Source organism: Stenella coeruleoalba, assembly GCF_951394435.1.
Source record: "Stenella coeruleoalba genome assembly, chromosome: 5".
Lineage (NCBI taxonomy): Eukaryota > Metazoa > Chordata > Mammalia > Artiodactyla > Delphinidae > Stenella > Stenella coeruleoalba.
The window spans coordinates 78,280,599-78,301,182 of NC_137150.1; the positions used below are offsets into that span (position 1 = coordinate 78,280,599).

At 39.8% G+C, this 20,584-nt stretch overlaps 1 protein-coding gene across 5 annotated transcripts in view; it reads right to left on the reverse strand.

Moving 5' to 3' along the window:
* Nucleotides 1-16,870: 16,870 nt before the first annotated feature.
* Nucleotides 16,871-20,584, reverse strand: part of GTF2E1 (general transcription factor IIE subunit 1) — a 48,697-nt gene continuing 44,983 nt past the window's right edge. For all 5 annotated transcript variants that reach the window (XM_079922028.1, XM_079922023.1, XM_079922024.1 and 2 more), the window contains exon 6: nucleotides 16,871-16,997. In XM_079922028.1, coding sequence (XP_079778154.1) covers nucleotides 16,991-16,997 — 7 coding nt within the window. In that variant the 3' untranslated portion in view covers nucleotides 16,871-16,990. The remainder of the gene's footprint in view (nucleotides 16,998-20,584) is intronic.

Genomic DNA, 20,584 nt, shown 5'->3' on the forward strand with positions numbered 1-20,584 from the left:
TACATAGGATTATATGGGCTGCTTTTTCCTCATATTTCAAGGTCAGGTAATCTCAAATGGAACTTTAAGAAATGTCCTACACAGTCGTCAGAGTGGGAGCCATAAAACAAGAGAATAGAGAGTAGGACCGTACTTGGGACCTGGCTCTAAAATCAGTCCTAGATTTCAGTATTGGATTCTTTACCTATCAGCCATGTGGTCCTGGGCAAATTACTTATCTTTCTGCTCCTCAGAGATGGGTACATAAAAGTAGAGTTGATGTGATAAGAATTAATCAAGTCTTAAATTAGTTATTATGGTCCCTGGCATCTATATAGTTCTTAATAAATATGTTATTTTAAAATAGTTTTCTAATATATATATTCAGCTTTCATTTTTTCTGGTATTCAATTGCTATGCTTTGATCTAAAACAATTAAGAAAGTTGGTAACTGTTGTCACCAGATTCTTAGAATCCTAGCATATTAGAGGTCTAGTCTGACCCGTCCTTTTGCAGATGAAGAAATTGAGGCCCAGGTAGGAAAAAGGAGCTTCTTAAGGCACACAGTGAGTGCATGGCTGAGCCAGGACTACAAACCAAGTATCCTGATTCTCAATCCTGTCCCCAGTTATAGCAGAAAGGAATCAGAATCAGCTATATAACCAAATGCAGATTTAGATGCTAATATATATAATATATCTATATGTAATTGGTATACATATATATTATTATATAGAGAGAAATTTTAAATATTAACTATAGCACAATGAATCTTATGCTCAAAACTCCTACTTTAAAACCACCTCTTTACTAAGCAGCATGGGGTCATGGGGAAAGGGCATAGAACTTGAAAACTGAGTGGGCCTGGATCCAAATCCCAATTCCAACACTTACTGCTTATATGACCTTTAGCAAGTCATTTAACCAAGACAGGAATATTACCCCCTATCAGTGGCTTTTGGGATGCACAAGGCTCATCCAAGTATGGAGACACAATGCCTGGAATATTGAGATACCCATCACATGTTGGCACCCCTCCTTAGATGATGCTCACTTGATTCCCCTGATTTTGGTGCTTTGCTAGGAGCAAGCCACTGCCAGGTGCTAGTGAGATGAGAACCACGTTTGAGAGGAAAGACACTGACCTGTTTTCTTTGTCATGGGTGGGATGGGGACATGGTACTTGGAGTTTCCATCAAGGCTACTTGTGGGTACAAGGTTGTTTCCTAGAGGACATCAGCTCAGGAAGTATACCAAGACCCAGGATTACTTATCACAGGGAAATTGTCTCTAGATTGTTTAATGTCAGGCCTTGGTTTTATTGGCTGGCCTTAGAGCTGTCTATGCACTGGGATTATATATCCCAATCCTCAAAGTCTGTTATCACCTAAAAGCAGCTTTTGCTTTTGGCACTTGAAGGGTTGACTGCCACAATCTTCTCTTAGTAAGCTTCCTTATGCATTGGATATTTATAAATATTTATGGGAAGAAAGAAGGCAAGAAGGCAGGAAGGAAGGTAGGAAGGAAGGCAGGAGGCAGGAAGATTGGTTCAAGGATGCAACTGTGATTGGTCCTTGAGAATTAGGAAATAAAATTTTGTTCTGAGAGTTAATCTATACAACCAATTCATAACGGATCAAATCAGAATATGCAAAGTCATCTTAAAGGGACAGTACAGATTCTTAGCCAAATAAGTGGTTCCCCAACCTGGCTAATGATCAGAGTCACTTGGGATCCCTGTAAACATTCAGATTCCTAAGCCTTTCCACAGACCCAATAAATTAGAATTTCTAGTTGAGCCAAAAAATATCTTTCTTTGTAAACCCTCCAGGTGATCTTGTGGCAATAAACCCCAGCCTAGCCAGCAGACTGGCTTTGGGAACCACTGCAAGAGGTCTGAAAAGGATTAACATATATAAGGAACAATGTGTAGGTCTGAAGAGGGCTGGTCAGCAAAGGGAATGTGGAGAAAAGGGCACAACTGGCACATTCTGGCTCAAGTAAGCAAAATTCTAGAATTGGGTGCCCTGCCAGGGTTCCAGAAACATCCAGACTATTTGGAGGGTGGATTCCTTTTGAGAAGATAGCAAAGCCAAATGAGCAGAGCCTGATGTTATTAAACATTTGAATCGACTGACTCCCCTTATCAAAGTTCCTTGCTCACTGAGCAACTTTCTAATGATTTCTCTTCCCTTGCAACTAGTCTATAGGGAGAAAAGGTGCAGATCAGGCCAAATATTTCCTATTGTAAATTAATAAACTGGCATTCTGGTTATATATCTGTCTCTTGTGAGTTAGTATGAGTCAGCATCCTTGAGTCTGATCAACTCAGAGGTTCTGCAGAAATTGAATTCTGGTGCTGCAAAGCTGAGGGCCTGACCCTAGGTCCCAGTGAATTCATCAGAGTAAAAGCATGCCATGCAGGCCCCAGGAAACCAGCCAGTTAACCTCTCTTGGAGAAGGAAAATGAGAAGGAGCCCATTTCCCAGGGAGACACACTATGGAAGATTTTCTTTTATCCTTTTTTTTTTTTTTTGGCCACGCCACGTGGCCTGTGGGATCTTAGTTCCCCGACGAGGAATCGAACCCGGGCCCCCTGCAGTGGAAGCATGGAGTCCCAACAACTGGGCCACCAGGGAATTCCCTAGATTTTCTAGATACTACATGTGTGTTATTGGGTACATTAGCTCAGAAGGGGTTATGTTGTAAGAACCTAACCTAATAAGAAGAGTCATTTAAATTGCTTTTTCTCTTCTCAAAGGGCTTTCAAATGTATTAGCTCATTTGACATTTGAACCAACCTGCGAGGTGAGTCAGGCATATATTATTATTATTATTATTCCTGAGATGAGGAATCTGAGCACATAGTCACTTACCTTAGATCCAAAGTAAATGGCCCAGTTAGGACCAGAATCCAGATCTTTTGGCTCTTATACATTATTCCTTTCACTTCTCCTCTAATTTAATTTAAAAAATACTCTAAACAAAACCCTAAAGAAGCAATAGAATCACCTGAATGAGATAGAGTGGGACTGTGTTTGCACATGTGTATGGGAGATTAGGTTAAGGACATGGGTATGGAGGGGTAGACAGCAGAGCAGAAGAGAAATCAGATCAGTGGGGATAATAAGAAAGCACATCACATTTTCTTTCTTCTTAGCCCAGACAACTGAGGAATGGTTCAGTTGAATTGAGTACCTATTGTGCACAAGCCCTCATGTGCTAAGTGTTATCAAGAGGAGGAGAGCTTCAGAAAGAATATTTTTAAGCATGTATTTTGGTGTGGCAAAGAGTGACACCCCACCCCCAAATCTTCTTCCTTCTTTAATGCAGCACCAAAGAGTATAATCCACACCCAGTGTATTTCGGGGAGGTGGAAAGGGAGACTGTGGTAGTTGAGAAGCTGACTTTGATTAGGACTCTGGCAGCCAAGACCATTTGGAAATGAGGTCTTGATGACATCTCATCAGGGATGGATGTTTGTGCAAAATGCTTCTTGGGGAATAAAAAAGACTGCAGCTTCCTCAACATTTTTCCATCATTGTATTTTACCTTAGGTCTTTAAGTCTTTGCTGACTTCACCAGTGACAGTTCCCAAAATAAACCTGTTTTTTGCAATTGCATGAAAACAAAATCTAGATTCCAGAGGAGCAGGAATTATGAAAGGGGCAAGTCCCTGTGCTCCTCTTTCTCCTGCTCTGACATGCTCTTCAGCATGATCTGCAGCTGGGACAAAGGGCTCCAGCCAGACCTCTCTGTTGATTAGCCCACAGACCCTGCCCAGTGGCATGCTTCAGTCCTCATATTTTGCAAACTGGTTTCTCTTTATAAATCTGTACATTCTGATGTGAGCACTCTGGGGTGGCAAAGGGAGAGAGAGCTGCCTGTTCCCAGCCTGATCAGTTCATGTCTGGCTGGATAAACCTCCCACCTCTCTGGCTGATTCATCAGGCTCAGTCTATTCAAACAGATGGGACTTCTATTTAGGTATTTTAATAGCATGTATTTAAGATACCCTATTGAGAATCTGATCTGACAGAGGTTTGGTGAAGCGTTGACGTACTGAAAAACCAGGCTCACTAGGTAAAGAACTTCTTCCCAAGCCAGATAATTTGAATCCATTCAATCAAGTACTTCACTAAGGGCCTACTGTGCAACGGTGTGTGCCCAGCATTGAGTTAAGAGCCATAAAAGTAGAATGCTTGGCAGACAAGCCCTCAAAAACTTCTTTCTCTAGGGAGAAATAGTGCATTGATGGATGTCTTTGTAATTTTACAAACATCTATGACTGCCTACTATGTGCAAGGGGTTTGAGCAGGTAAGGAGCTAAGTAGTCAGAGTAGTGTCCATAACATCCCTTTTGTATCAAGTCTACGTCAAACATTGCAAGGGAAAGTGGCTCTCTATTGTCTCATGGTGAGAAAAATGAAAAAAAAAAAAGATCTAACATTTACTGAGCACCTAAATTGAATGTATTGAATGGTCTTCAGTACACCATGTTCCTTCTTGATACCATGCTGTTGCTTGTTATTGCCCTAACTTTAAGTAATATCACTCTCCCACTCTGCTATGCTTATCCATATCTGATCCTTTTTTTTTTTTTAAAAAGAACAGATCTGACTTTCTCCAAAAGCTTTTCACTCCCAGCCTTCACCCAATAATGATATCTTTTCTTCACAGCCTTTAACCTGCCTTTTGGAACTTCAGTTTAGTACCTAAAGGCATTCATAATGTTTTGTATTAGTCTCAATCTTTGAGGTTTGTGAGACTTGGATAGTCAATAATACTATAAGCTCTTTAAAAGCAAAACTCAATTTATATTTGTTCAGTTATTCAGTATCTGGTAAGCATCTACTTTGCACCAAATCACCACTGTGAGGGAAACATATAAATAAGAAAAGAACTCTCAAGGAGCTCACACATACACTTTCTATTCTAAAATGGAATCAGAATCCGTCTGGAAAACACTTAGCACGGTTCCAGACACATAGTAAGTCTTCTATAAGTGAACTATCATTAGCTATTATTTCTGTGATAGTGGATAAAAGAGTGAGAAGTAGAGATAAGAACTAAGAAGGGAAGTCATAACTATTAGGTAACTTTTGGAGGTATGTAACAGGAAACCCAACTCAAATGACTTAAGCAATAAAGGGGACTTACTGGCTTATCTGAGAAATTCCAGAGGAAGGGTAATGAGTGGTTATGATCCAGTCAGGGTTTTGTCTCCATTTCTTTGTGATTCTTTTGGTGCCACTCCCCTGTTTTGGCTTTATCCTCAGGCTGGTAGCAAGATGATTGTAGTAACTGTAGGCTTCACATTTATACACAGCATCCAGAGAAAGAGAGAATTCACCTCTTCTGGCGGCTCTCTTAAAAGTGAGGAAAGATCTTTCCTCAAGGCCCCAGCAAATCTCCGTTCTCATTTCAGTGTACCAAGTGAGTCACAACCTTTTTCTCAACCAATTTCTTGACCAAGAAATGCCATGACTACTTGGCTTGGACTAGGTTTCTGACCCAGGCACTGTTAAGAGGATGAGATTACTATATCAGTTAGAATGGCCTGCTTATACTGCAGTAACAACCAACTCCCAAATCTCAGTGGCTTAATACTGCAAAAATTTGTCTTGCTCTTACTATATGCTGGTATAGGTCGTCAGGGGGAGCTCTACCATTATAGTCACTCTGGGACCCAGGCTGATGGAGGCTTCATCTTGACACATGCTTTAGCAATCACTGTATCAAGGGGAAGGGGACCCGGTGAATCATACACTAGCCCTTAAAGGCTTCTACCTGGAAATGACATATATCACTTCTATTCACATTTTATTAGCCAAAGCAAGTCACATGGCCACACCTACATTCAACAAGTTATGAAATGCAATTCTATTATGTATCTAGGAGAACGAGAATATCTGAGAATAGCTACAATCACTACTGCAATTGTTCTTGGCCCAATCAGGACCAGCTGTATAGATGACTTCTCCTGAAGCACATGTACTTCCTTGGGAAAGGGATCCCTTAGCAAAAATTAGGTACTACTAGGAAGGGAGCAATGGATGCTAAATAGGCAATCAATAATGTTTATTATAGAAGTTATATGAAGGCAAAATGATCTCAGACATCACAGAAATGGAGAAAGGAAGATCATGAACAGATTGGCAAAGGTTGAGGGAGAGAGAACCACTGTAGGACTGTAGCCATCTAGAGATCTGCACAGCAGGAAGGGCCCAGATGAAAATAGGCAGCAGGGCCAGGGCATGAGTTAGCATCTTTGCTGCTGCACTTCCCAGCCCAGGCATGGGGACATAAAAAGTATATCAGGAAGGTATGTAGGGATGGTGGATGATTTGAGGGGTTTTGTGTGAGGTCTTGGGTTGTTAAAGAAGTTGAAGAGTTGAAGAAGTCAAGGGGTCCTCAAATGGGCAGTGGGGCCAAAGTCATAATATAACCCAGAACCAGTCATATTCTTAAACTAGGTTAAGTCCTTGAGAAATAACCTACAACAAAGACTTGTGACAGCTGGTGCAGACAGATAAAATGGAATCCAAATGATGGAAAACAGAGGACAGCCAATATGAGATACTGATACAAAGATAAGGCCTTCTGTCCACTGAGTCTATACATGTTAGAAAAAGGAGGCCTCCATGGGAGAGGAGAGTGTGAGTTTACATTAGAGCCAGGGGAGGAAACACAATATAGAAAAAAGAACTCTTCTAGATCAGCAGTCAGGGAACTTGTATTTGAGTCCCAGCAATGACTATAAATATGATACAGGCAAATCATCATAAACTTCTTTCAACTTGTTTCCTCAGCTGAAGAAAGGGGATAATCATGCCTCCTCTACCTTCCTCAGTGATTTATGTGAATCAAATGAGATAGGAAAGCCCCTTGGTAGACTACAAAGCCTTAGATAAATGTATGTGTGGGATTATAACAGAGATGTGGATCAGTGGGAAGAGTTGAGGGTGGTTAGGATATAGGTGAGACTATCTCCAACTGAACAGAGCCCAGAGTGAAAGACAGAGTGAAGATGAAGTAGAGATATCAGTGGGCTGATAGGCATTGTCTAATAAGTCAAGACTTTTTCAATTGCAAGAGACAGAAACCCAACTCAAACCGGTATAAGAATAAAATTAAATGTATTGACCCACATAATAGAAATAATTACAAGGGTAAAAATGGCTTCAAGTATGGCAGGATTCAGGTGCTCAAGTGCTGTGGTTGGAAATCGCTCTCTCCATCTCCAGTGTCTGCCTTCCTCTATGTTGGTTTCATTTTCAGGCAGGTTGTCCTCAAATGGTGACAAAGATTGCCCCAGCAGCTACCAGTTATGCTCTACCAGTTTAGTAACCCTAGTAGAAAAAGGCAGTACCTTTTTCTCATTTCAACAAAAGTCCTGAAGTAACTCTCATCTGGCCTGGATCATATGCTCCTCTCTGAATCAATCACTATGACTGGCATCAATCCCAGCTGAATCATAAGGATGGAAAATGGGGGAGAAATGCAAACTGTGGGAGAACAAATGAAAACCACCCACGTCCACCATAGGAAGTAGGCTTAAGAGGCTTGTTCCTGAAATGATGATTGTGGAGAAGAGGACACAGGACACAGGAGGGAAGAACATCAAGGGAGGATTTGCAGCAGAGGGAAAGTACCACTTATTGGAGAAAAGCAAGTTTAAAAAAGGGATTTACCAAGTGCACTTTGGGAGATAGGGAGGTGGTATAATGTGACAGATGCTGAAATGAAGATATCTGTTGCTCAAAACACTGTGAGGATATGTTTAAGAATCCCCAAAGTAGCTCAATGCACTCTTTGAGAAATAGTGGTTTAGGAGGCAAAAGCAGCCACTGTCACAGACTTTCAATTAGTTTTTTGCTTGTTAGGTGTTTTTGTTCTTAACTGCTGGGGTGGGGGAAGGAGGAAAAAGACTGTGTCAGTCTTGAAGGAACTAGACTAATGCAGGAGACATGGAGAGAGGTCTCCATATCACTGCCATAATTTTATAGCTTAATGAGTCTCAGTGGAAAAAGCAGCAAAGAAATTATCCATAAATTTACTACAGTTATAACCTGTCAAAGAGATGTGAAATGTGACATAAACAGCATGCTAGGTCCTCTCCACCCACCAACTAAACATAAAGGCCCACCCGTCTTGCCTTTTTTCCACCCTCCTACATACACATTATACCTGCACACAGGCACATAAAAGCAGGGAAGGATTCTCTTGGAACATTCTCAGAATCATTCATTAGACCTCCCAGGTAGGTCACTACCCTGAAAGGAAAAGCTGCCAGCCTCCCGTTTTTGAATCTGGTAGAAAAGGGCTGATCAAAGTTGACTTCATACTGAGAAAATGCTTAGTTCTGGATCCATCCTCTGGATCTTAACAATTACCATCACCTCCACCCCTGATATTGGTACACTTCCAAGCATGTTCAAACAGAAGGGCTTCACCTCATACTTAACCAAAAGAAGACATTAGCCCACTATGACCCTGGACTTAAAGGCTTGACTCTGTGACAGAGAACTGGAGCACAGATATCACAGTCACAGGTTAGTACTCAGATGGCCAGAATGAATCTATGTTAGGACTTAGAGTCTAAATCCCAGGAATGGATATAAAGGGCAATGCAGAGAAGCTAATTCCTTCAGAAAAGAAAATCCAGAGAGACCTTCAAGATGGTGGAGGAGTAAGACGTGGAGATCACCTTCCTCCCCACAAATATATCAGAAATACATTTACATGTAGAACAACTCCTACAGAACACCTACTGAATGCTGGCAGAAGACCTCAGACTTCCCAAAAGGCAAGAAACTCCCCACATACCTGGGTAGGGGAAAGGAGGAAAAGTTTCCACACACTAGGAAGTCCTTCACTGGTGGAGACGGGTAGGGGGTGGGTGGGGGGTAAACTTCAGAACCAAGGAGGAGAGCACAGCCACAGGGTGCAGAGGGCAAAGCGGAGAGATTCCCACAGAGGATCAGTGCCGACCAGCACTCACCAGCCTGAGAGGCTTGTCTGGTCACCCGCCAGGGCAGGCTGGGAGCTGAGGCTCGGGCTTCAGTCGGATCCCAGGGAGAGGACTGGGGTTGGCTGCGTGAACACAGCCTGAAGGGGGCTAGTGCACCACAGCTAGCCGGGAGGGAGTCCGGGAAGAAGTCTGACCTGCCAAAGTGGCAAGAGACCATTGTTTTAGGGTTCACAGGGAGAGGGGACACAGAGCACCACCTAAACGAGCTCCAGAGACAGGCAGGAGCCGTGGTTATCAGTGCGGACCCAGAGACCGGCATGAGACGCTAAGGCTGTTGCTGCCGCCACCAAGAAGCCTGTGTGCGAGCACAGGTCACTATCCATACCTCCCCTCCTGGAAGCCTGTGCAGCCCATCACTGCCAGGGTCCCGTGATCCAGGGACAACTTCCCCGGGAGAACACACGGGGCGCCTCAGGCTGGTGCAACGTCATGCTGGCCTCTGCTGCCACAGGCTCGCCCCACATTCTGTACCCCTCCCCCCGCCTGAGTGAGCCAGAGCCCCCTAAACAGCTGCTACTTTAACCCCATCCTATCTGAGCAAAGAACAGATGCCCTCAGGCGACCTACATGCAGAGGCGGGGCCAAATCCAAACCTGAACCCCAGGAGCTGTGCGAACAAAGAAGAGAAAGGGAAATCTCTCCCAGCAGCCTCAGGAGCAGTGGATTAAATCTCCACAGTCAACTTGATGTACCCTGAATCTCTGGAATACCCGAATAGACAACAAATCATCACAAAATTGAGGCAGTGGACTTTGGGAGCAAATGTAGACTTGGGGTTTGTGTTCTGCAACTAAATTGTTTCTGTTTCTGTTTTATGTTTATCTTAGTTTAGTATTTAGAGTTTATTATCATTGGTAGAGTTGTTGATTGATTTCGTTGCTCTCATCCTTTTTTTTTTAAATATATATATAGATATATTTTTTTCCTTTTTCTCTTTTTTGAGTGTGGATGTGTAAGCTTCTTTGTGTGATTTTGTCTGTGTAGCTTTGCTTTTACCATTTGTCCTAGGGTTCTGTCTGTCTGCTTTTGTTTTTTTAGTATAGTTTTTAGTGCTTATTATCATTGGTGGATTTGTTTTTTGGTTTGGCTGCCCCCTTCTTTCTTCCTTTCCTTATTACTTTTTAATTTTTTTATTTTTAATAATTTTTAAAATTTTTTTAATAACTTTATTTTATTTTATTCTTTCTTTCTTTTTTTCTCCCTTTTCTTCTGAGCCATGTGGCTGACAGGGTCTTGGTGCTCCAGCCGGGTGGCAGGCCTGTGCTTCTGAGGTGGGAGAGCCGAGTTCAGCACATTGGTCTACCAGAGACCTCCCAGCTCCACATAATATCAAATGGCGAAAGACCTCCCAGAGATCTCCATCTCAACACTAAGACCCAGCTCCACTCAACGACCAGCAAGCTACAGTGCTGGATACCCTATGCAAAACAAACAGCAAGACAGGAACACAATCCCACCCATTAGCAGAGAGGCTGCCTAAAATCATAAGAGCACAGACACCCCAAAACACACCACCGGATGCAGTCCTGCCCACCAGAAAGACAAGATCCAGCCTCATCCACCAGAAAACAGGCACCAGTCCCCTCCACAAGGAATCCTACACAACCCACTGAACCAACCTTAGCCACTGTGGGCAGACACCAAAAACAACGGGAACTATGAACATGCAGCCTGTGAAAAAGTGACCCCAAACACAGTAAGTTAAGCAAAATGAGAAGACAGAGAAACACACAGCAGATGAAGGAGCAAGGCAAAAACCCACCTGACCTAACAAATGAAGAGGAAATAGGCAGTCTACCAGAAAAAGAATTCAGAGTAATGACAGTAAAGATGATCCAAATCTTGGAAATAGAATGGAGAAAAAACAAGAAACTTTTAACAAGGACCTAGGAGAAATAAAGAGCAAACAAGCAGTGATGAACAACACAATAAATGAAATTTAAATTCTCTAGAACGAATCAATAGCAGAATAACTGAGGCAGAAGAACAGATAAGTGATTTGGAAGATAAAATAGTGAAAATAACTACCACAGAGCAGAACAAAGAGAAAAGAAAGAAAAGAACTGAGGACAGTCTCAGAGAACACTGGGACAACATTAAATGCACCAACATTCGAATTTTAGGGGTCCCAGAAGAAGAAAAGAAAAAGAAAGGGACTGAGAAAATATTTGAAAAGATTATAGTTGAAGACTTCCCTAATATGGGAAAGGAAATAGTCAATCAAGTTCAGGAAGCACAAAGAGGCCCATACAGGATAAATCCAAGGAGAAACATGCCAAGACATATACTAATCAAACTATCAAAAATTAAATACAAAGAAAAAATATTAAAAGCAGCAAGGCAAAACAACAAATAACATACAAGGGAATGCCCATAAGGTTAACAGCTGATCTTTCAGCAGAAACTGCAAGCCAGACGGAAAGGGCAGGACATATTTAAAGTGACAAAAGGGAAAAACCTACAACCAAGATTACTCTACCCAGCAAGGATCTCATTCAGATTCGATGGAGAAATCAAAAGCTTTACAGACAAGCAAAAGCTAAGAGAATTCAGCACCACCAAACAAACATTACAACAAATGCTAAAGGAACTTCTCTAGGCAGGAAACACAAAAGAAGGAAAAGACCTACAAAAATAAACCCAAAACAATTAAGAAAATGGTAATAGAAACATACATATCGATAACTAACTTAAAAGTAAATGGATTAAATGATCCAACCAAAGACACAGACTGGGTAAATGGATACAAAAACAAAACCTGTATATATGCTGTCTACAAGAGACCTACTTCAGAACTAGGGACACATACAGACTGTAAGTGAGGGGATGGAAAAAGATATTCCATGCAAATGGAAACCAAAAGAAAGCTGGTGTAGCAATTCTCATATCACACAAAATAGACTTTAAAATAAAGACTATTACAAGAGATAAAGAAGGACACTACATAATGTTCAAGGGATCAATCCAAGAAGAAGATATAACAATTGTAAATATTTATGCACCCAAAATAAGAGCACCTCAATACATAAGGAAAATGCTAACAGCCATAAAAGGGGAAATCAACAGTAACGCAATCATAGTAGGGGAATTTAACACTCCACTTTCACCAATGGACAGATCATCCAAAATGAAAATAAATAAGGAAACACAAGCTTTAAATGATACATTAAACAAGATGGACTTAATTGATATTTATAGGACATTCCACCCCAAAACAACAGAATACACTTTCTTCTCAAGTGCTCATGGAACATTCTCCAGGATAGATCATATCTTGGGTCACAAATCAAGCCTTGGTAAATTTAAGAAAATTGAAATTGTATCAAGTATCTTTTACGACCATAACGCTGTGAGACTAGATATAAATTACAGGAAAAAATTTGTAAAAAATACGAACACATGGAAGTGAAACAATACACTACTAAATAACCAAGAGATCACTGAAAAAATCAAAGAGGAAATCAAAAAATACCTAGAAACAAATGACAATGAAAACACGATGACCCAAAACCTATGGGATGCAGCAAAAGCAGTTCTAAGAGGGAAGTTTATAGCAATACAATCCTACCTCAAGAAACAAGAAAAATCTCAAATAAACAACCTAACCTTACACCTAAAGCAATTAGAGAAAGAAGAACAAGAAACCCCAAAGTTATCAGAAGGAAAGAAATCATAAAGATCAGATCAGAAATAAATGAAAAAGAAATGAAGGAAATGATAGCGAAGATCAATAAAACTAAAAGCCGGTTCTTTGAGAAGATAAACAAAATTGAAAAACCATTAGCCAGACTCATCAAGAAAAAAAGGGAGAAGACTCAAATCAATAGAATTAGAAATGAAAAAGGAGAAGTAACAACTGACACTGCAGAAATACAAAGGATCATGAGAGATTACTACAAGCAACTCTATGCCAATAAAATGGACAACCTGGAAGAAACGGACAAATTCTTAGAAAAGCACAACCTTCCGAGACTGAACCAGAAAATATGAACAGACCAATCACAAGCACTGAAATTGAGACTGTAATTAAAAATCTTCCAGCAAACAAAAGCTCAGGACCAGATGGCTTCACAGGCGAATTCTATCAAACATTTAGAGAAGAGCTAACAGCTATCCTTCTCAAACTCTTCCAAAATAGAGCAGAGGGAGGAACACTCCCAAACTCATTCTATGAGGCCACCAACAGCCTGACATCAAAACCAAACAAAGAAAGAAAACTACAGGCCAATATCACTGATGAATATAGATGCAAAAATCTTCAACAAAATACTAGCAAACAGAATCCAACATCACATTAAAAGGACCATACACCATGATCAAGGGGGTTTATCCCAGAAATGCAAGGATTCTTCAATATACAAAAATCAATCAATGTGATACACCATATTAACAAATTGAAGGTGAAAAACCATATGATAATCTCAATACATGCAGAAAAAGCTTTCAACAAAATTCAACACCCATTTATGATAAAAACCCTCCAGAAAGTAGGCATAGAGGGAACTTTCCTCAACATAATAAAGGCCATATATGACAAACCCACAGCCAACATCGTCCTCAGTGGTGAAAAACTGAAACCATTTCCACTAAGATCAGGAACAAGACAAGGTTGCCCACTCTCACCACTATTATTCAACATACTTTTGGAAGTTTTAGTCACAGCAATCAGAGAAGAAAAAGAAATAAAAGGAATCCAAATTGGAAAAGAAGATGTAAAACTGTCACTGTTTGCAGATGACATGATACTATACATAGAGAATCCTAAAGATGCTACCAGAAAACTACTAGAGCTAATCAATGAATTTGGTAAAGTAGCAGGATACAAAATTAATGCCCAGAAATCTCTTGCATTCCTATACACTAATGATGAAAAATATGAAAGAGAAATTAAGGAAACACTCCCATTTACCACTGTAACAAAAAGAATAAAATACCTAGGAATAAACCTACCTAAGGAGACAAAAGACCTGTATACAGAAAATTATAAGACACTGATGAAAGAAATTAAAGATGATACAAACAGATGGAGAGATATACCATGTTCTTGGATTGGAAGAATCAACATTGTGAAAATGACTATACTATCCAAAGCAATCTACAGATTCAATGCAATCCCTATCAAACTACCAATGGCATTTTTCACAGAACTAGAACAAAAAATTTCACAATTTGTATGGAAACACAAAAGACCCCAAATAGCCAAAGTGATCTTGAGAAAGAAAAACGGAGCTGGAGGAATCAGGCTCCCTGACTTCAGACTATACTACAAAGCTATGGTAATCAAGACAGTATGGTACTGGCACAGAAATAGAAATATAGATCAATGGAACAGGATAGAAAGCCCAGAGATAAACCCATGCACATATGGTCACCTTATTTTTGATCAAGGAAGCAAGAGTATACAATGGACAAAAGAGAGTCTCTTCAATAAGTGGTGCTGGAAAACTGGACAGCTACATTAAAAGAATGAAATTAGAACACTCCCTAACACCATACACAAAAATAAACTCAAAATGGATTAAAGTCATAAATGTAAGGCCAGACACCATCAAACTCTTAGAGGATAACATAGGCAGAACACACTATGACATAAATCACAGCAAGATCCTTTTTGACCCACCTCCTAGAGAAATGGAAATAAAAACAAAAATAAACAAATGGGACCTAATGAAACTTCAAAGCTTTTGCACAGCAAAGGAAACCATGAATAAGACAACCCTCATAATGGGAGAAAATATTTGCAAATGAAGCAACTGACAAAGGATTAATCTCCAAAATTTACAAGCAGCTCATGCAGCTCAATACCAAAGAAACAAACAACCCAATCCAAAAATGGGCAGAAGACCTAAACAGACATTTCTCCAAAGAAGATATGCAGATTGCCAACAAACACATGAAAAGCTGCTCAACATCACTAATTATTAGAGAAATGTGAATCAAAACTATGATGAGGTATCACCTCACACCAGTCAGAATGGCCATAATTGAAAAATGTAGAAACAATAAATGCTGGAGATGGTGTGGAGAAAAGGGGAAACTCTTGCACTGTTGATGACAATGTAAACTGATACAGCCACTATGGAGAAGAGTATGGAGGTTCCTTAAAAAATAGGACCATATTTTCCAGCAATCTCACTGCTGGGCATATACCCTGAGAAAACCATAATTCAAAAAGAGTCATGTACCACAATGTTCATTGCAGCTCTATTTACAATAGCCTGGACATGGAAGTAACCTAAGTGTCCACTGACAGATGAATAGATAAAGAAGATGTGGCACATATATACAATGGAATATTACTCAGCCATAAAAAGAAACGAAATTGAGTTATTTGTAGTGAGGTGGATGGACCTAGAGTCTGTCATACAGAGTTAAATAAGTCAGAAAGAGAAAAACAAATACCATATGCTAACACATATATATGGAATCTAAAAAAAAAAATGGTTCTGAAGAACCTAGGGGCAAGACAGGACTAAAGATGCAGACGTAGAGAATGGACTTGAGGACACGGGGAGGGGGAAGGGTAAGCTGGGATGAAGTGAGACAGTGGCATGGACATATATACACTACCAAATGTAATACAGATAGCTAGTGGAAAGCAGCCACATAGCATAGCGAGATCAGCTAGCTGCTCTGTGACTACCTAGAGTGGTGGAATAGGGAGGGTAAGAGGAGACGCTAGAGGAAGGAGATATGGGGATATATGTATATGTATAGCTGATTCACTGTTATAGAGCAGAAACTAACACACCATTGTAAAGCAATTATACTCCAATAAAGGTGTTAAAAAAAAATCAAGGATGCTTGAATTCTTACCTCATATGCATATCTCCTATTACTCTGTCCTCTGTAGCTGTTGCCAGGAAAGGCTCTCTGGTCACAAACCCTAGAGTTCTGATATTTTCTGTTGACTCTCACATCTTGGTTACAAGGCCCTGTCTTCTCCCCAGTGATTGATAGTAATTACTGCACACAGTGCTGGGAGAGGTATTACTTTAAAAAGAAACAGCACATAGATATAAATTATCACAAACCCAGCAATTCCACTCTTAGTTATATACCCCCCAAACTGAAAACAGGTACTCAAATACTTGTACATGAATGTTCATAGCAGTATTATTATTCACAATAGCTAGAATGTAGAAACAACCCAAATGTCCATCAACAATGAATGGATAAACAAATTGTAGAAATACGCAAAACAGAATACTACTCAGTCGTAAAAAGGAATGAAGTACTGACACATGCTACAACATGGGTGAACCTCCAAAATATTATGATAAGTGAAAGAGGCCAGATACAAAGGGTCACATATTGAGTGATTCCATTTATATGAAATATCCAGAATAGGTAAATGCATAGACAGAAAGAAGACTGGTAGTTGCCAAGGGCTGGGGGGAAAGGAGAATGGGGAGCAACTGCTTAATGGTTATGGGTTTTGTTTTGGGGTGATGAAAATGTTTTGGAACTGGTTGGAGATGGTGCTTGCACAATATTGTGAATGCACCAAATGCCACTGAATTGTTCAATTTAAAATGATTAATTCTATGTCATATGAATTTCACCACAATCAAAAAAGGGAGGGGGATACTCACTCAGCTAGCATATAGCTTTATCCCCTAACTGCCTCACTTCTACCTGAAGGTGTGTGTAGAAAGGTGAAGTATCGGCCATTATGTGACCATGAAGCAACAAATATTTGCCAAGAATGGCTGAGCATAAACATAAAAGGAAGCTACGTCTTTGATATCAAGAAGGAAACCATGGTATCATCAATTTTAATTTATTAAGAGACAAATAAAATCCCTAGTTGAAGAAATAGGACCATCTTTCTTCTTTACAATTTCTTCTTTAAAGATTGACCTTAACATAGAATTCACGTGTAAGCTTTCAGTTAGATGCATTTGTTAGATGTACTTTTGGTTAGATGGTTTCACCAGTTGCTGGGAAAATGCACTTTGCTGCGTAGATCAGCACTCACCATCTGTAAGTATTCCAAACAGGAAGATAATTAATACAAAATAGCATCACAAACATTAGGTATTCAAGTAATGACAGAAATGGAAAATAGCAGTCTTTTATATAAAGGCCATGGTTTACTCCTGGCCTGAATAAACATAAATGTTTATTCATTCAATATGTATTGATGACTACTTACTATGTGTCAGGCATTGAGCCAGGGATATGAGCCAGAACACTGCAGTGAGCAAGAAAGATAAGCCTCTGCCCTCATGGAGCTTACATTCTAGTGAGGGGAGAGACAGACAATAGACACATGAGCAGTCTCACATACACTGCCTGTTAATATCATGCATACAGAGCAACACACTGGGCTTCCAACTCCTTTGATTTAGGACTGGCTGTCAGCTCCTCCGGCTCTGGTCTGGTTTCACAGGGTGCTCAGGTTCCTCAGTTACCTAGGAGTCAGCAGCACTTTCAACATCACAACATCGGTCTCAGTAGTCAACAATTTCTCAGTTCCTTATCTCCACTGCTGATGTCATCCCTACATTTCATCTTACTTCAGGAAACACACAAACCAAGAAAACACCTCATCCCAACCATTCCCACCCCTAAAAGGGGAAAAATTAAACCAGAAGCAAAATCCATTACTGTTCCCAAGAGAAAGAGCCTACCAACAAAACAAAGCCTGCCTTTCTGGTAGAGGATGAGGGAGGAGAGGAGGGTGGGCACAGCATTCAGGTCAAAAGCTTATACATGAGGAAAAACGCAAATAATCACTAAGCACAATACATAACTCTAGCACCTGAAGAGAATGCCCTAGACCAGTGCTGTTCAAGAGAAATATAATGCAAGCTACAAATGTGAGCAAAATATGCAATTTAAAATTTTCTAATAGCCATATAAAAGAAACAGGTGAAATTATCTTTAATAGCATATTTCCTCTAACCCAAGATAGCTATAGTACTATCTTTTCAACAAATAATCAATATAAAAAATTATTAATAAGATATTTTGCATTCTTTAATCCCGTTCTGAGTCTTCAAAATTTGGTATGTATTTCATGTTTACAGCACATCTCAGTTTGGACTAGATATAGTTCAAGTACTCAATAGACACAAGTGGCTAGTGGCTACCATATTGGACAGGGCAGCCCTAGACAAAGTACTCACTAAGTTCCCTTTTCCATGAACATTAAAGCTAATGGCTCCCGAGAACTAAGGCTTCTAGACGTCTCATTGGCTGCACCAAAGAAGCTATATTCTGCTACCCTCTACTGTTAGTCCTGGGGACACAGCCCTAGGTACCACAAACCACAAGTAAACATAATTCACTGGTTAAGAAAAAAGTATATATATATAAATGTATGTATGTGTATACATATACATACATATACATATTCAGGCAGGAACAAAATGATATGACGTGGTAGAGAAAAGACTATGTTTTCCTAGTGCCAATTCATCTGTTCATTCATCCATTCAACATTTGTTGAGAGCCTATCATGCACCAGAATTGACTGCATATGCTGGTATCCTGCCCTCAGGGAACTTACCATCTTTGGGGGGAGAAGTTGATAGATATAAATAATTAAATAAAAAAATAAATAAGTTCACTGTCCATAGCAATTTTGCTATGAAGAAAATAAAACAGGAAAATATCATCATGAATGGGAGAAGAGATTACTGTAGATACGGCAAAGAAGGCTTTTCTGAGAATGTGCCATTTAAGCCGAGAATGAAATAATAGGGACAAAAATGGAGAAGAATGTTCTGTGCAGAGAATACAACTAGGGCAAAGACCTCAGGCAGGAAAAACCTTGGCATATTTGCAAAACGAAGAATGTCAATGTGGTTAGAGAGTAGTTAACAGGGAGAAGAATAGTAGATGTAGTCATAAAAGTAGCCAGGAGCCAGACCTCTTTGGACCCATAGAAAAGGGTCAGGAGTTTAGAGTCTAGATGTTATTCTAAGAAAAAGTCAATGAAGGGTTTTAAGCGCCAGGGGTGAAGGGGGGGTGGTTTGTTAATATGGCTTGGAGTAGGCTGGTAGTGGTGGCGTCAGATTTAGAATATGTTTTCAATTTATTAGCAAGTCCTATCAGCTCTATTTCAAATCTGACAGGACTTGCTGATGAATGGGACATGGGATGAAAAAAAGGAAGGATGGCCAACTACTAGACTTTTGGTGTGAGCATGCAGGTGGAATGGTGGTGTCATTTACTGAGATGGGGAGATAAAACAGGAACAAACACTGCTCCCGCTCCTCTATTTCCAATCTTGATAAATGGAACAACCATTCAGTCAGAAGCCAGAGCTTCATCCAAGGCGGTGCCATAGCCAAAGAGTCACCAAATCCGTTAATGCCACCTCCCCAAACTTAAAGCTGTCCCCTCCTTTCCATCCCTACTGACTTGGACAGGTCTTTAGACCTATTACTCACTAAGACTATTGAAATCACCTTAATAATCTCCACATTTAAATTCCAACCCAACGTCAATGCTACAAATTGTTCCCCTGCTTAACATTCTCCAACAATCTTTTTGAAGAGCAACTTGGCAATAGCTATCAGTTTAAAATGGACATGTCCTGTGATTGGCTATTTCTCTCTTATGGTTCTATCCTATAGAAGTACTCAGAGAATGCGGATATGAGGGTAATTCATTATAGCACTTTAATAGTGAAAAACTGGACACTACCTAAACGCCATTCAAGAAGGGAATTGTTACATAAACCATCATATAATTATATTATAAAATTCAATCTAGTTCTTATCTTTAAAAATGAAGCAGGTTTAAATATATTGATTTAGAAAGATCTCCAAGATATTTCAAAAACAAATGGCAATGTGTATATGATTGTATTTATTTAAAAAGCATTGCAGTATATCTGTGGGGATGTATGAGTATGTTGTTTCTAAAGACCTAGAAAATATCACATTAAACTATCAACAATGGTTACCTCGGGGTAAATGAAATAGGGATGGGCTGGGTGGGGAGTTCTCATTTTTTACCATATATATATATATATATATATATATATATATATATATATATATATATTTCTTATTGGATGAATTTTTAAATAATTAATACATTTATATAACAACAACAACAAACTGTACAACTATCCCGTATGCTTTGACATGATTCAAGGCACTTTAGCACCTGGCACCAGCCTTCATTTCCAGACTAATTTCTCAGACTTATTTACATTAGGTAGGCGATAATGTACTTTCGTGTGATAGGAAATGTGGGTTGATTCTTGAAGCTGGGTCGTGTACTACACCTATCTGCTTTGCAACTGGAATAGGAAAGGCAGCGCCTAGTATTCAGGAGGACAGGAAGCTCTTTCTGAAGAGAAGCTAAGGTACTTGTTCCTTCCCTTGAGGGCACACCAGAATTAGTTCATTCCTTTAGCTCTTCAAAGGAAGAAGTAAAATTTCAAGACTCTTGCCCCTTCTCAACCCATTTGGCTTTACATGTTTTAAGAATACCTGTACTTATCTTGTTCACAGTTTATTTTACTTTTATAATATGAAAATCCAACAGAAAAGACAGCAAATTTAGTGCCATAATTCCAATTCCTTTCTGAAAAATCTTCTTCATTTC